The following is a 14,915-nucleotide window of genomic DNA, read 5'->3' as shown; positions in this document are numbered from 1 at the left end:
TTCTAATATCTTAGCCATAGTCTCAGAATGTCTATCAGTAAAAACTGCAAACTCTGTCCCCGTCACATGGACAGTGTGTTAGCTGGTGGTTCCCCCTGGGCCCCCCTTCGCAGGGGCTCCGGCTGAGCAAGTGCCACAGGGGCCGAGCATTGCACACAATGAGGGTCAGTGGAACCTGCCGGTAGTATAGCCGTACATGCAGCGCAGGCAGCATAGTAAATCTGTGCTTTGGCACCATTGCTTCTTGTGGACGACATGCTGTTGTGTCCTCTGAGCAATCCCGGAGGGTATATAGCCAAAAATCAATCGTGCACCATACAGTGTAAAGTATAGCATATAAGGATATAATCTATATGTACACTACTGCACTAGTGGGGCCAGCACCATAGGTGCTGCTTACCGACCGCTCAAGCGGTTGTGTGGTCACCAGAAACGCTGCCTGGGTCTCCCAGAGCTTGTCTCCCCTCTCCAGCGTCGGAAGAGCTGACAGGAATGGCTGCCGGCGTCCTGAGGAGAGGAGGAGGCCGTGGGCGTGCCCGAAAAAGTGCGGGAGTCTGGTGCCCCACTGTGCACAGTGAGGGGGGTGGAGTATGCAAAGCACGCTCCAGCCCTCAGTGCTGACGTTCTGCACAACATCTCTCCCTTCCCCTGACTGACAGGCCTGGGGGCGGGAAAAGACCGAGACTAGGCCTGAAAAGCCGGGGACTCAAGTTATAAGCGCGGCCGGCGTATAAGCTCGGTCTGCGCGGAAGTCCTCAGCGTACAAACAATCCCAGGCGCGCTGCCGTGTTGCAATGGCAGCGCGCGGTCAGGCGGTAGTCTCTAGTAAACCAAGCACACCAGCACGCTGTAGTGTGTGATGACACAAACGCGGTGAGCGCCGCGGTCCCCGGTGCACTAACACACCCAGCAATGCTGGAGTGATTCTGTGCGCGGTCCCCACGGGGACACAAAGTACCTCAAAACAGCAGTGTCCCTGACGATACTCGGCTCCTTGTCCAGCAGATACCCCAGGTGCTGTGGATGGAGCACGGTCTCAGTGTCTCGAGACCGAATTAGGATCCCACTTCCCCAGAGCCCATCAAGGGATGGGGAAGGAAAACAGCATGTGGGCTCCAGCCTCCGTACCCGCAATGGGTACCTCAACCTTAACAACACCGCCGACAAGAGTGGGGTGAGAAGGGAGCATGCTGGGGGCCCTGTTATGGCCCTCTTTTCTTCCATCCGACATAGTCAGCAGCTGCTGCTGACCAAGCTGTGGAGCTAATGCGTGGATGTCTGACCTCCTTCGCACAAAGCATGTAAACTGAGGAACCCGTGATGCACGGGGGGTGTATAGGCAGAAGGGGAGGGGCTTTTAGTGTAATACTTTGTGTGGCCTCCGGAGGCATGAGCTATACACCCAATTGTCTGGGTCTCCCAATGGAGCGACAAAGAAAAAGCTGCCATTACGTGTTTATAAGAAAAAGGAAAAAAAAAAAAAAAAGCAAAATAACACTGTATATATTATGTTTCCAATTAGGCGGTTGGATTAGACTACACACCTCTTCCATGGCTGTAAGTTTGCTTTTGAGTTCTCGAATGCATGATTCTGACTTGTATTTCCGCTCTGTGAGATCTTTATTAAGTATTTCTAACTCAGACACTCTGCTTTCCAAGTGCTGTATTGTCCGGTTACTTGAGGATTCCAGCTCCTTCTTTTGCTGTTCATACTGATGCTGATATTGAGTTTGAATCTATGAAGAGATGATGCCAGAATTATGCTAAATAAGAAACAAAGCTTCTTTTCCCAATGTGTTTAAAGTACAATTTATCAAAATACTTCAACTTAGCAAAAAGATTCCATGCAAAGCTGCAGATGGGTAGGACTGCATTCCATAATATATTGTGCTCCTTCTGCACAAAGTGATTTCCCATTAGTGAAGCGCCTGTGACACCAGCTTTGATTTCCACACTACAAAGAGGCTTATTAGACAGCATGACAGAGCACAGAAAGGATAAAAATGTTTGCAGTTAACACTCCCAATTTCTGTGAAAATGAAATAAAACAAAAATGACCCAAACGGCAAACCTGTAAGACCTTCTCCCTTTCAGCTGTGATTTCTTGTGTATGACGACCAGTTATTAAAGATTTCTGTGATGTCCATTCATTCCTCAACTTATTAAGTTCCTTACATTTTTCGTCTAGGGTCTGTAAAAAAGTTGAGGTCAGTAACTAAGAATTGTAATTAGGTTTATACACTTTTGTAAAGTAAAAATATTCATCTCCGTGCTTGTCATTACAATTCTACTTTGAAATCCTGCCTGTGGCCGGGCTTCAAAGGAGACTGACTTTCATTATATACAGCAATACTATGGCACTGCTGTATATAGCACAAGGAGATTAGAGATGAACGTTTGGAGGTTCGGTTCGTAGGGCACATTCAAACCTTAGATAAGGTTTGGTTTGCGACGCCTGACTTGAACCAAACCTTAATTTAAGTCAGTAATTGGGCAATTCATGTCTCCGCCCAGATGCTGCCAGCCAAAAGCAGAACACTTCTAGGAGAGGGTGGGCAGGGTTTTTGAATTATTTTTTTTTTTTTCTTTTTGTGTGTGCACATTACATCTGATCATGCCGATTTTACCCCCAGTACAAGCTGATCAATCACTGCATGCTGCTCGCACACTGCTGCTCGCTTGAGTGGTTGGCACTCGTAACTCACTTGAACTTCGAAACCAAACTTTGTTTTTTTGGAAGTCAGTTTCCGAAACCGAACCTTGAAGCTCAGGTTAGCTCATCTCTACAAGCGATCGAATGGCTGAAGCTTTAAGTTCCCTAAGGGGTGCTTCACACACAGCGAGCTCGCTGCCGAGTCACGCTTTTTGTGACGCAGCAGTGACCTCATTAGCGATCTCGCTGTGTGTGACACTGAGCAGCGATCTGGCCCCTGCTGCGAGATTGCTGCTCGTTACACACAGCCCTGGTTCGTTTTCTTCAAAGCCGCTCTCCCGCTGTGACACACAGATCGCTGTGTGTGACAGCGAGAGAGCGACAAATGAAGCGAGCAGGGAGCAGGAGCCGGCGTCTGACAGCTGAGGTAAGCTTGTAACCAAGATAAACATCGGGTAACCAAGGTGGTTACCCGATATTTACCTTAGTTACCAGCCTCCGCAGCTCTCACGCTGCCTGTGCTGCCGGCTCCGGCTCTCTGCACATGTAGCTGCTGTACACATCGGGTTAATTAACCCGATGTGTACAGCAGCTAGGAGAGCAAGCAGCCAGCGCTCAGTGTGCGCGGCTCCCTGCTCTCTGCACACAGCGCTGGTAACTAATGTAAACATCGGGTAACCATACCCGATGTTTACCTTAGTTACCAGTCTCCGCAGCTTCCAGTCGGCGGCTCCGTGCAAGCGCAGCGTCGCTTGCACGTCGCTGCTGGCTGGGGGCTGTTCAGTGGTCGCTGGTGAGATCTGCCTGTTTGACAGCTCACCAGCGACCATGTAGCGATGCAGCAGCGATCCTGACCAGGTCAGATCGCTGGTCGGATCGCTGCTGCATCGCTAAGTGTGAAGGTACCCTAAGTTGACTAATTGAGAATAGTAAAAAAAGAAAAAAAACAAAAAAAAAGTCCTTGCCCCATTAAAATTAAAGCACTGGGACTTCTGATCATGTGCACAGAGCCTAAACACAGACTGAGGCGGTGATAACGGACACAGGTATGTGTGTCATCACCAATGATGCTGGGTAATGGGCAGTGAATGGCGTGCTTAGATGCTAACAGGGCGGACTAGTCAGGGTAAATAACATCATTGTAACTAGTCTCTGCATATCATAAAGGATCTTTAGAAGTTATTTTTCTAAAGATCCCTTTATCTATGCTAGTGTATACAGGGACAGTTAAGCAGGGACTAGCAATATGTACTCAGAACGACTCGTGGCTCTGGGTGCATATTGCACCTGACAGGTTCCCTGACCATTTGTTCTTTCTTGTGAGCATATCATAAAATATGATGAGGAACTACTCTAACTGTTGGAATTTAACAAAAATAAGTACAGCTTTGGATGACACTGATTGTGAATGGTATGTGCTTAACACATACAGCTTCCGTTCTTACACTGCACTCAGGGAGAGAGAGAATGGTGTGGCTATGAAGCTCTGCATATAATAAGGCAGAGAGCCAACATGAATACCCTGCCTGATCATCAGGGGTGAGTCAGAAGGGTCTGATGCTTGAGACCCACCCTGACATTGGCCTATAATATTACACACATTGTGGAAAAGACTTATTTTGCTTGAAAGTATGTATTAGGCTGCTTTCACACTACGTTTTTTTAATATGCGTCATGAACTTTTTTTGCTGTAAAAGCGGATCCTGTTTTTACAAAGAAAAACACATGCAAATGCATGTGTTATTTTGCAGGATCCTGTCATTTGAAGTTTATGGGCGGGCACTGAAGTCATGTGATCGGGAATGAGGGGAACTGAAAGTGACAGACTGGGAGCTGGCATCTGACAGCTGCGGAGGCTCATAACCAAGGTAAACATTGGGTAACTTGTTTGGATACCCGATATTTACCTTGGTTACGAGCGTCTGCAGCTGCTAGGAGCTGGGCTCCGTGCACACGTAACCAAGGTAAATATCTGGTATCCAAGCAAGTTACCTGATGTTTACCTTGGTTACAAGCCTCCGCAGCTCTCAGGCGGGGGGAGAGAGAGAGAGAGAAGAGGGAGGGTGAGAGAGGGAGGGGGAGAGAGAGACTGATCACACCAGTCTGGTTTCTGGGCATGCTCAGTAGAGCAAGCAGGATCCTGTATCAGCATGCCAGCGTTCACCTGCGTTTGTGTGCAGTATAGTCAGGATCCAGCAATTTGCAGTATTTGGACGCAGCTCAAAAACGCTACAAGTAGCGTTTTTGAAAAAAGTTAAAAAACTGCAAGTCGCAGGATCCTCACTATAACGCAAGCAAAAGCATGTGAACGCATGATGACGCGAGTCCATTGCAAATGCATTGAAATTAAAACGCATTTTCACTGGATCCGTTTTTGTGTTACAAAAACGTTCAGGACGCATGTTAAAAAGACGTAGTGTGAAAGCAGATTTATACTTAAAAAATATATTGTAAATCTCTGTTCCTGCAGAGACTTAATGAGTTGTTCGGTACAATGCATAGAACCAGAGAGAGTTTATTCAAGTGAAAAAGAAACAGCACCAACTTTTTTTTAAAAAACTGTCCTATCATTGCCAGTAATTGAACAATTTCTGTATCGCTTTTTTGGAACGTGGTAATCATCATAACTAAGTGGTAAACAGAGAATTATCCACTGATTATTCACCAATCTCAGTGTTTTGGCTGTTATGCCACATTGACACTGCACAGCCAATCACGGAGCTCAGTATCTCGTGCTGTCTACAAAGAGGCGCTGAGTTCAATGATTGGCTGAAGTAGTCATGTGATCAGTCGACATTAAATAATTCACTGGGAGTCTATAGCAACAAATCACAAATTTAGAGATTTATACAGTGCCTTGAAAAAGTATTCATACTACGTGAACTTTTCCAAATTAAGCGAAAATGGATTTTAGGTCATATAGCATCATTAAGTAGCTAGTATTTGTTAAGTGTGAAGGAAATTCTAATTGGTTTTCTAAATATTTGAAAAACAAAGCTGAAAATCATACGTTGATTGGTGTAATGTGAAAAAAAATTGTGAAAAGTTCACCGTGTATAATTGTATAGATATAGTACCAACCTGTTGTGTTAAGCCTAGCGTTTGAGAAAAATCCTCTTCAGATTTCTGCAATTTTCCTTTTAGGACACAATTTTCCAACTATAAATATGCAATAAAATAGATAATATAAATCTATACTACACAAAGTCTCTAAAATTTCAAAACATTGCAATGCAATACGTCATATTGTTAATCTTTTGGGGAAAAAATAAATAAAAGCAAATTATACATGGCAAAGAAAAAAAAAAGTTTCATGCAGAGACTAGCAGAAGGGGTATGGCCTACCACAGTGTGACAGATTTACTTTATGGTATGCCAGAAAGCTAGAGTACATTGTAGCTGAAATCTTGGTAGTAAAGGTTTACAATGTAGGTTTAGGTTTTCTGGTGCAATCAATAATCCAAAGATGCACCAATACCACACAGTGTACAAGAAATTTGCCTAAAATAAACCAACTAACAGGTGAAAGTTAGACTAGGCAATCTAACCATGCACCAAAATCAAACAACATGGAGCACTTTGATAAATTTGGTCTGAATGGTCTAGTTACCTTTTCCCCTTTATAAAAATTAGACTACATTTATAAATATGCCACAATTTCCTAACTCTACATATTAACCTTTGTGACAGCCAATTTTGACCTCAAAGGGAACCTGTCAGGTGCAATATGCACCCAGAACCATGAGCAGTTATGTGTTCATATTGCTAATCTCTGCCTAACCGTCCATGTATCTAGGACAGATAAAGATCTATAGAAAAAGTATTTCTAAAGATCCTCCGATATGCTAAAGAGCATGGGGACTAGTTCCAAGGGTGTTAGTTCCTGCGCTCATTCCGCTCTCTTAGCATGTTATCATACCCACAGGGGCGTGCTAGCATACTATTCAATGCCCATTTCCAGCGGTGACGCCCGTACCCGTGTCTGCTGTCCCCACTGATCAGAAGTTCCTGCACTTCCAGTCATGCGCACTAGATCTCAGTTAAAGGGAACCAATCACCAGGATTTTCCAATATATCCTAAATCCAGTGCTGTATTGGCACTATCAGGCTGATTCTATACATACCATTAGTGGTCAGTTCGGATATTTAGGTTTTCAAATCCAAGAAAGTGAAGTTTGTAAAATGAGCAGCTTCTTGAGTGACAGCAGCGGAGGATCAGATAATATATTCATAGTTATCTCCTCCCTCTGTTAGAATTAGCTTAAGTATTATACAAACGACTCACTTTGTCTAGCAGGACCTGTGTGAGGTCATACCCATGTGACCAGAAGGGTCGGGGCCACAGCAACCAAAGCTAGTTACCAGGTCACATGGTTATCACCTCACATAGGTCCTTCCATAGACAAAGTGAGTTGTTTGTATAATGCTTATGCTAATTCTACTACATTACTTTTGTATCTGGCTATAAATACATAAAAAGGTCACTAAAGCATAGTCTGGGTAAAACTACTGTTGTAGCGGCTTTGTTCTGACCCAAAGTCAGTCTACAGGATTACTAATGAGGCCAAGTTATGCAACTAGGCTCTGTTAGTCACTCACGATAGCTTGGAGAAGTGACTGCACACTGGTCATGAGCATACAGTTAGGTCCAGAAATATTTGGACAGTGACACAATTTTCGCGAGTTGGGCTCTGCATGCCACCACATTGGATTTGAAATGAAACCTCTACAACAGAATTCAAGTGCAGATTGTAACGTTTAATTTGAAGGTTTGAACAAAAAATATGATAGAAATTGTAGGAATTGTACACATTTCTTTACAAACACTCCACATTTTAGGAGGTCAAATGTAATTGGACAAATAAACCAAACCCAAAAAAAAAAATTTTTATTTTCAATATTTTGTTGCGAATCCTTTGGAGGCAATCACTGCCTTAAGTCTGGAACCCATGGACATCACCAAACGCTGGGTTTCCTCCTTCTTAATGCTTTTCCAGGCCTTTACAGCCGCAGCCTTCAGGTCTTGCTTGTTTGTGGGTCTTTCCGTCTTAAGTCTGGATTTGAGCAAGTGAAATGCATGCTCAATTGGGTTAAGATCTGGTGATTGACTTGGCCATTGCAGAATGTTCCACTTTTTTGCACTCATGAACTCCTGGGTAGCTTTGGCTGTATGCTTGGGGTCATTGTCCATCTGTACTATGAAGCGCCGTCCGATCAACTTTGCGGCATTTGGCTGAATCTGGGCTGAAAGTATATCCCGGTACACTTCAGAATTAATCTGCCTACTCTTGTCTGCTGTTATGTCATCAATAAACACAAGTGACCCAGTGCCATTGAAAGCCATGCATGCCCATGCCATCACATTGCCTCCACCATGTTTTACAGAGGATGTGGTGTGCCTTGGATCATGTGCCGTTCCCTTTCTTCTCCAAACTTGTTTCTTCCCATCATTCTGGTACGGGTTGATCTTGGTCTCATCTGTCCATAGCATACTTTTCCAGAACTGAGCTGGCTTCATGAGGTGTTTTTCAGCAAATTTAACTCTGGCCTGTCTATTTTTGGAATTGATGAATGGTTTGCATCTAGATGTGAACCCTTTGTATTTACTTTCATGGAGTCTTCTCTTTACTGTTGACTTAGAGACAGATACACCTAATTCACTGAGAGTGTTCTGGACTTCAGTTGATGTTGTGAACGGGTTCTTCTTCACCAAAGAAAGTATGCGGCGATCATCCACCACTGTTGTCATCCGTGGACGCCCAGGCCTTTTTGAGTTCCCAAGCTCACCAGTCAATTCCTTTTTTCTCAGAATGTACCCGACTGTTGATTTTGCTACTCCAAGCATGTCTGCTATCTCTCTGATGGATTTTTTCTTTTTTTTCAGCCTCAGGATGTTCGGCTTCACCTCAATTGAGAGTTCCTTAGACCGCATGTTGTCTGGTCACAGCAACAGCTTCCAAATGCAAAACCACACACCTGTAATCAACCCTAGACCTTTTAACTACTTCATTGATTACAGGTTAACGAGGGAGACGCCTTCAGAGTTAATTGCAGCCCTTAGAGTCCCTTGTCCAATTACTTTTGGTCCCTTGAAAAAGAGGAGGCTATGCATTACAGAGCTATGATTCCTAAACCCTTTCTCCGATTTGGATGTGAAAACTCTCATATTGCAGCTGGGAGTGTGCACTTTCAGCCCATATTATATATATAATTGTATTTCTGAACATGTTTTTCTAAACAGCTAAAATAACAAAACTTGTGTCACTGTCCAAATATTTCTGGACCTAACTGTATATGATCTGCTCCATTGCAACTGTCACTCAAAAAGCTGCTCATTTTATAAACTTCACTTTCTTGGATTTCAAAACCTAAACACCTCAGCTGACCCCTACAGGTATGTATAGAATCAGCCTGACAGTGCCAGTACAGCACTGGCTTTACCTTATATATTTGAAAATCATGGTGATTGGTTCCCTTTAAGCTGGGACGCGTACACTCGGCATCATAGTGCGCATGACCAGAAGTGCCAGGCCTTCTGATTAGCAGTGACACAGGTACACACGTCACCGCTGATGAGGCAAGGCAATGGGCATGGAATAACATGTTACCATGACCCTGTGGGTGTGCTAACACAGGGGTGTACTACCATGCTAAGAGGGCGGAATGAGCGCCGGAATTAACACCCTTGTGACTAGTCCCTGTGCTAATTAGCATATCATAAAAGGATCTTTAGAAATACTTTTTCTAAACATCTCTTTATTTGTCCTACTAGATACAGGGTCGGTTAGGCAGGGATTAGCAATATGCACACAGAACTGCTTGTGGTTGTGGGTGCATATTGCACCTGACAGATTTCCTTTAATGACCAGGCCAAATTTTGGAAATCTGACCAGTGTGACTATGTGGTAACTCTGGAACGCTTCAACGGATCCCAGTTTTATGAGATAGTTTTTTCGTCACACATTGTAGTTTTTGTTAGTGGTAAATTTAGGTCAATAATTTTTGCGTTTATTTGTGGAAATATCAGCCTTTGGAAAATTTTTGCTAATATTCAAACTTTCAATTTTTAGATCCTTAAACTGCTGTCAGGATTTTTTTTTTTTAACCCACCCTTCAGGTGCTACAGAGGAATTAATGCAAAATTAAATAAAAAAACAAAAAATTACTCTAAAATTTTGCTTTAGCCCCAATTATTTTTTTTTATTAGGGATAGAATAAAAAAACAGGACACCAAATTTTGTTTCCCCATTTCTATTGAGTGCGCCGATACCCCACATGTGGTCCGAAACCTCTGATTGGACAAAAGGGAGAGCTCAGAAGGGAAGGAATAATATTTGATTTTTGGAACACATATTTGGTGGACATAGATTGAGGGCACCATCTCACACTTTTAGAGCCCGGGATACCAAAAAGCAGAAAAACCTCGAAAGTGACCCCACTGTACAAATTGCACCCCTTAGTGAATTCATCAACGGCTTCAGTGACATTTTTGCAACATCCAGGCCGTGCTTTTTTTTTTTCCCTGGAGAATTGAAAATATGCCAGCCTAGTGCCCATACATTGTGCCCAGCTGATGCTTCTGAAGAAATGCACCCTATAAGAACTGTTAAATGCGCTCTCAATGCTACAATAATGCCACACATGGTCGCTTACTGTGGATTAGGCACAAGGAGCTCAGAAGGAGGAGGGGGGGGGGGGGATTGGGAACGCAAATTTCACTGGATTTTATTTGTGGAGGTGAGAGCTGTCGCTTTTCCATAATGCGCTCTCAATGCTACAAGAATGCCACACATGGTCGCTTACATCGGTTTAGGCACAGGGAGCTCAGGAGGAGGAGGAGGAGGGGGGGGATTGGGAACGCAAATTTCACTGGATTTTATTGGAAGTGAGAGCTGTCGCATTTCCAGAGTCTTTGTTCAATCAGTAGTGTGGGACCCCCCAATATTTCCAGTGACATATGACGAACCTGAATGGGGGCTGGTTGTGTGTGGGACCAGTTAGGGGTTTTATTGGTAACATTTTTGGGGTACAGAATATTTTTTTGATCGCTTTCTGTATAAGCCTGGGATTACATTCTTGTGTTCTGCAATGAGCACTTTTATCGGGGTTTCCGTGTTAATTCCCCCCAAAGATGTGATTCAGGTGAAACCCCCAATGGAACCACTCACTATAATGAGGCAGATGGAGACACATTGATGGAGCAGTATTAAAGGGGTTAATTCATCAGTTCCAAAACCACTCAAGGCCGACAATCACGGGTGCCGCAGGATTTTCTACATATTTTTTCCCAATCACACTATTAAAACCTTGATGAGGTAATAAGGCCCCTTAACGGCCACGAGTTTTCACTGGTAGCTAAGGCGTTAAATACCCGAAACAGCAGTACAGATGCCACTTTCAGGTTGATCATAAATGTACTTCTGATATTCTGACATTTAACTTTACTCACATTTAAATTTTGCTTTAGGTTTGCAGAGATATTACATAAGCAGGTGCTTACATTTTCACCATATTCTAAAACTCCTATAATGGAAATCGTCAACATTAAAGGGGACCTGTAGGGTGATTTATGGTACCGGAAATACCAGTCAGTCTAGCAGAGCTATAGCGGAGAAACTCGCTGGACCTGTATCTAGGTACAGATTAGCCACCTGGCTCGTGGCTCCCAGCTAAAAGCAAGTTTTCTCTGAAATGCCGCAGCAATCTCTGGCTTAGAACATAATTGACTATTTATTACTATAATGGATACATTTGGCAATATTTTCCATTATAGCATGGTTTATGGTTTATGCCTCAGGAGGAACCGTTTGAGAATATTTGTTCTAAAATCTAAGGCTATGTTTCGATGACTAGTATTTAGGGAGTTATTGATGTTGCAGATTATCTGCAGCATTTGTGTGCCTATTGGTAAATTAGGCTGCTTTAAGTTTTTGTCTCTTTTTGGCACATCGTGATCAAGGTCTTTGTTTTTCTTGTCATTTGCCTTTGCTAAAACATTAAAAGGGAATTTGTCACCAGGATTTTGCCACATCATCTGAGAGCAGCATAATGTAGGGGTAGAGACCTCATTTTCAGCGGTGTGTCACTTACTGGGCTCCTTAGTGTAGTTTTGATAAAATCACTCATTAATCAGCAGTAGATTATCATTACAGGACTACTTGGTGTGCTGCCAGGTAACCCAGCATATTCATGGCCTCTGTATAACTAATAGATCTGCAGTAGCGAAATCATTGATTTTATTAAAAAGACAGCAAGCAACTCAGTAAGTGACACATCGCTGGAATCAGGATCTCTGCCCCCTACAGTATGCTTCTCTCAGGTGAGGGTGCAAAAACATGGTAACAGATTCCCTTTAATATAATTAGGTTAATATTACAGGTGTTTTTACCTATACATTTTCTGCATCTAATGCAATTCTATAGAGAAAACCTGCACATAAAACTAAAGAGACAGTTACATGTTGCGGATTTGAGACACACAACCCAGGTCAGTTTATACAGAGTAAAAATGAAGCACAGTGGGCAGGAGATTTCTTGAAATCCCATCCACTTTGCTGGAACTGAAAGAGCAAAAATATGCAGCACGATAAACTCACCAAAAACTCATTGTGTGCACACAGCCTTACTCCAGTTCCCTGCAATGCCATATCATGTGGACATCTTTAAAAGAAGAAGGTCTAATTGACCATGATGGCTGGCATCACTAACCTTTAGACTCTTAATGCAGTCCGCAAGATATTTTTTTACATCGCTGTCATTCCCTTCTAAGAGTTTTAATGAGAGGTGAACAAGGTGCTTGAATGGATTTGTTTCGATTATATTTAGGCATCCAGACATACATTCAAGTCCATTTGCAGATGTTAGAAGCTGCAGCAAAAACCTGGGAGAAAAGAATATACTTTAAAAAAGTTACAGGGTGTAATATACACACACACCATATAATTATAAAATATAATATAATAATATATATATATATATCTATATATATAATTGCCTTATTCTGTCTGTCTGTCTGTCATGCTCCAAAATTGTGTCACCGTGACATGTCCTTACGGTGACACAAAGCTGATTGGCCGCTGGGTTCGCCATGGCCCCGCCCCCCCACACGGATTGGCCAGCCGCTCGCCCAGGCTCTGCCCCCCCCCCCCACAGATTGGCCTCTCGCCCCGGCACCCTGCAGGCATTGGCAACTCGCCCACGCCACGCCCCGCCCCCCTCACGCAATAGACGTTAGCTCTCGCTCCCCCCCCCCCCGCATTGCCCGAACTGACACGGTCACGGAGCCACGAATCCCAGGTGAGTACTGTACCCCCCCCCCCTTTCCCCCCTCACCAACGGGAGCCCACATCAGCGTACGCCGCCGCCGTATGCTGGTGTTGGCTCCCGTGCGAGCAGGGGACGTGTTGCGCTGGTAACCATGCTTGCATAGTTACCAGTAAATCAAGGTCCTGCAGCGGCAGGACTTCCACACGCACAAACATAACAGCACACACACACGCATACACACACACATCAGATCGCACTCACTCTCACACACACCTCACACACACCTCACACACACCTCACACACACCTCACACACACACCTCACACACACACCTCACACACACACCTCACACACACACCTCACACACACACCTCACACACACACCTCACACACACACCTCACACACACACCTCACACACACACCTCACACACACACCTCACACACACATCGCATCCACACACTCACAGCATCCGGCGATATCGCTTGCTTCTCGGCCTCGATACTGTGCTGTGAGCTTCCAGGACCTGCCGGAGGATCACATGGCCAGAAGCATGTGGTATGTCCGGATGTTGTGACTGTGAGCGCGTATGTGCGATATCGTCAGTGTCTGTGTGTGTGAGTGTATGCGATCGGTTGTGTGTGTGTGAGTGGATGCGATCGGGTGTGTGTGAGTGGATGCGATCGGGTGTGTGTGAGTGGATGCGATCGGTCGGGTGTGTGTGAGTGGATGAGGTCGGGTGTGTATGAGTGGATGCGATCGGGTGTGTGTGAGTGGATGCGATCGGGTGTGTGAGTGTCGGCAGAGGAGCACGGCGTGCTGGAGGAGGCTGGGAGCAGAGAGGCTGATCATGGGGAAGGCTGGGAACGGGAGGCTGATGCTGAGGGAGGCTGGAAGGACAGAAGCTGATGCTGGGGAGGCTGGAAGGAGAGAGGCTGATGCTGGTGGAGGCTGATGCTTGGGGAGGCTGATGCTGGGGGAGACTGGGAGCGGAAGGCTGATGCTGAGGGAGGCTGGGAGGGGGAGGCTGGGAGGAAGGAGGCTGGGAGGAGAGAGGCTGATCCTGGGGAAGGCTGGGAAAGGGAGGCTGATGCTGAGGGAGGCTGGAAGGAGAGAGGCTGATGCTGGGGGAGGCTGGAAGGAGAGAGGCTGAGGCTGGGAGGAGAGAGGCTGATGCTGGGGAAGGCTGATGCTGAGGGAGGCTGGGAGGGGAAAGCTGATGCTGGGGAAGGCTGGGAGGACGGAGGCTCGGAGGAGAGAGGCTGATCCTGGGGAAGGCTGGGAGAGAAAGGCTGATGCTGGAGGAGGCTGGAAGGAGAGAGGCTGATGCTGGCGGAGGCTGATGCTGGGGGAGGCTGGAAGGAGAGAGTCTGATGCTGGTGGAGGCTGATGCTTTGGGAGGCTGGGAGAGGGAGGCTGATGCTGAGGGAGGCTGGGAGGAGGGAGGCTGGGAGAGGTAGGCTGAGAGAAGAGAGGCTGATGCTGGGGGAGGCTGGTGCTGGGGGAGGCTGGGAGAGGGAGGCTGATGCTGGGGGACGGTGGGAGGACGGAGGCTGGGAGGAGAGAGGCTGATGCTGGGGAAGGCTGGGAGGAGAGAGGCTGATGCTGGGGACAGAGAGGAGAGGCTGATGCTGAGAGGAGAGAGGCTGATGCTGAGAGGAGAGAGGCTGATGCTAGGATGAGAGAGGCTGATGCTAGGATGAGGCTGATGCTGGGAGGAGAGAGGCTGATGCTGGGAGGAGAGAGGCTGATGCTGGGGGCAGAGAAGCTGATGCTGGGGGCAGAGAGGCTGATGCTGGTGCAGCATGGGGGATGGAGCACGATGGGGGGGTGCGCAGCATCGGGGATGGAGCATGATGGCGGGGTGCGCAGCATCGGGGATGGAGCACGATGGGGAGTTCACAGCATGGGGGATGGAGCACGTTTGGGAGTGCGCAGCATGGCGGGTGGAGCACGTTTGGGAGTGCGCAGCATGGGAGATGGAGCACGATGGGGGGT

At 45.8% G+C, this 14,915-nt stretch overlaps 1 protein-coding gene across 1 annotated transcript in view; it reads right to left on the bottom strand.

Annotated features, from left to right (window-relative positions):
• LOC142296675 (spindle assembly abnormal protein 6 homolog) overlaps positions 1-14,915 on the bottom strand; it is a 132,558-nt gene that overhangs the window by 51,110 nt on the left and 66,533 nt on the right. The window contains exons 5-8 of the mRNA XM_075340595.1: positions 12,361-12,532; positions 5,735-5,812; positions 2,072-2,191; positions 1,545-1,736 (exon numbers count right to left, since the gene is read on the bottom strand). Coding sequence (XP_075196710.1) covers positions 1,545-1,736; positions 2,072-2,191; positions 5,735-5,812; positions 12,361-12,532 — 562 coding nt within the window. The remainder of the gene's footprint in view (positions 1-1,544; positions 1,737-2,071; positions 2,192-5,734; positions 5,813-12,360; positions 12,533-14,915) is intronic.

This window comes from Anomaloglossus baeobatrachus, chromosome 1, assembly GCF_048569485.1.
Source record: "Anomaloglossus baeobatrachus isolate aAnoBae1 chromosome 1, aAnoBae1.hap1, whole genome shotgun sequence".
Taxonomy (NCBI): Eukaryota; Metazoa; Chordata; class Amphibia; order Anura; family Aromobatidae; genus Anomaloglossus; species Anomaloglossus baeobatrachus.
The sequence above is the reverse complement of the archived record's forward strand: the minus strand, read 5'-3'. Positions and strand labels throughout refer to the sequence as shown.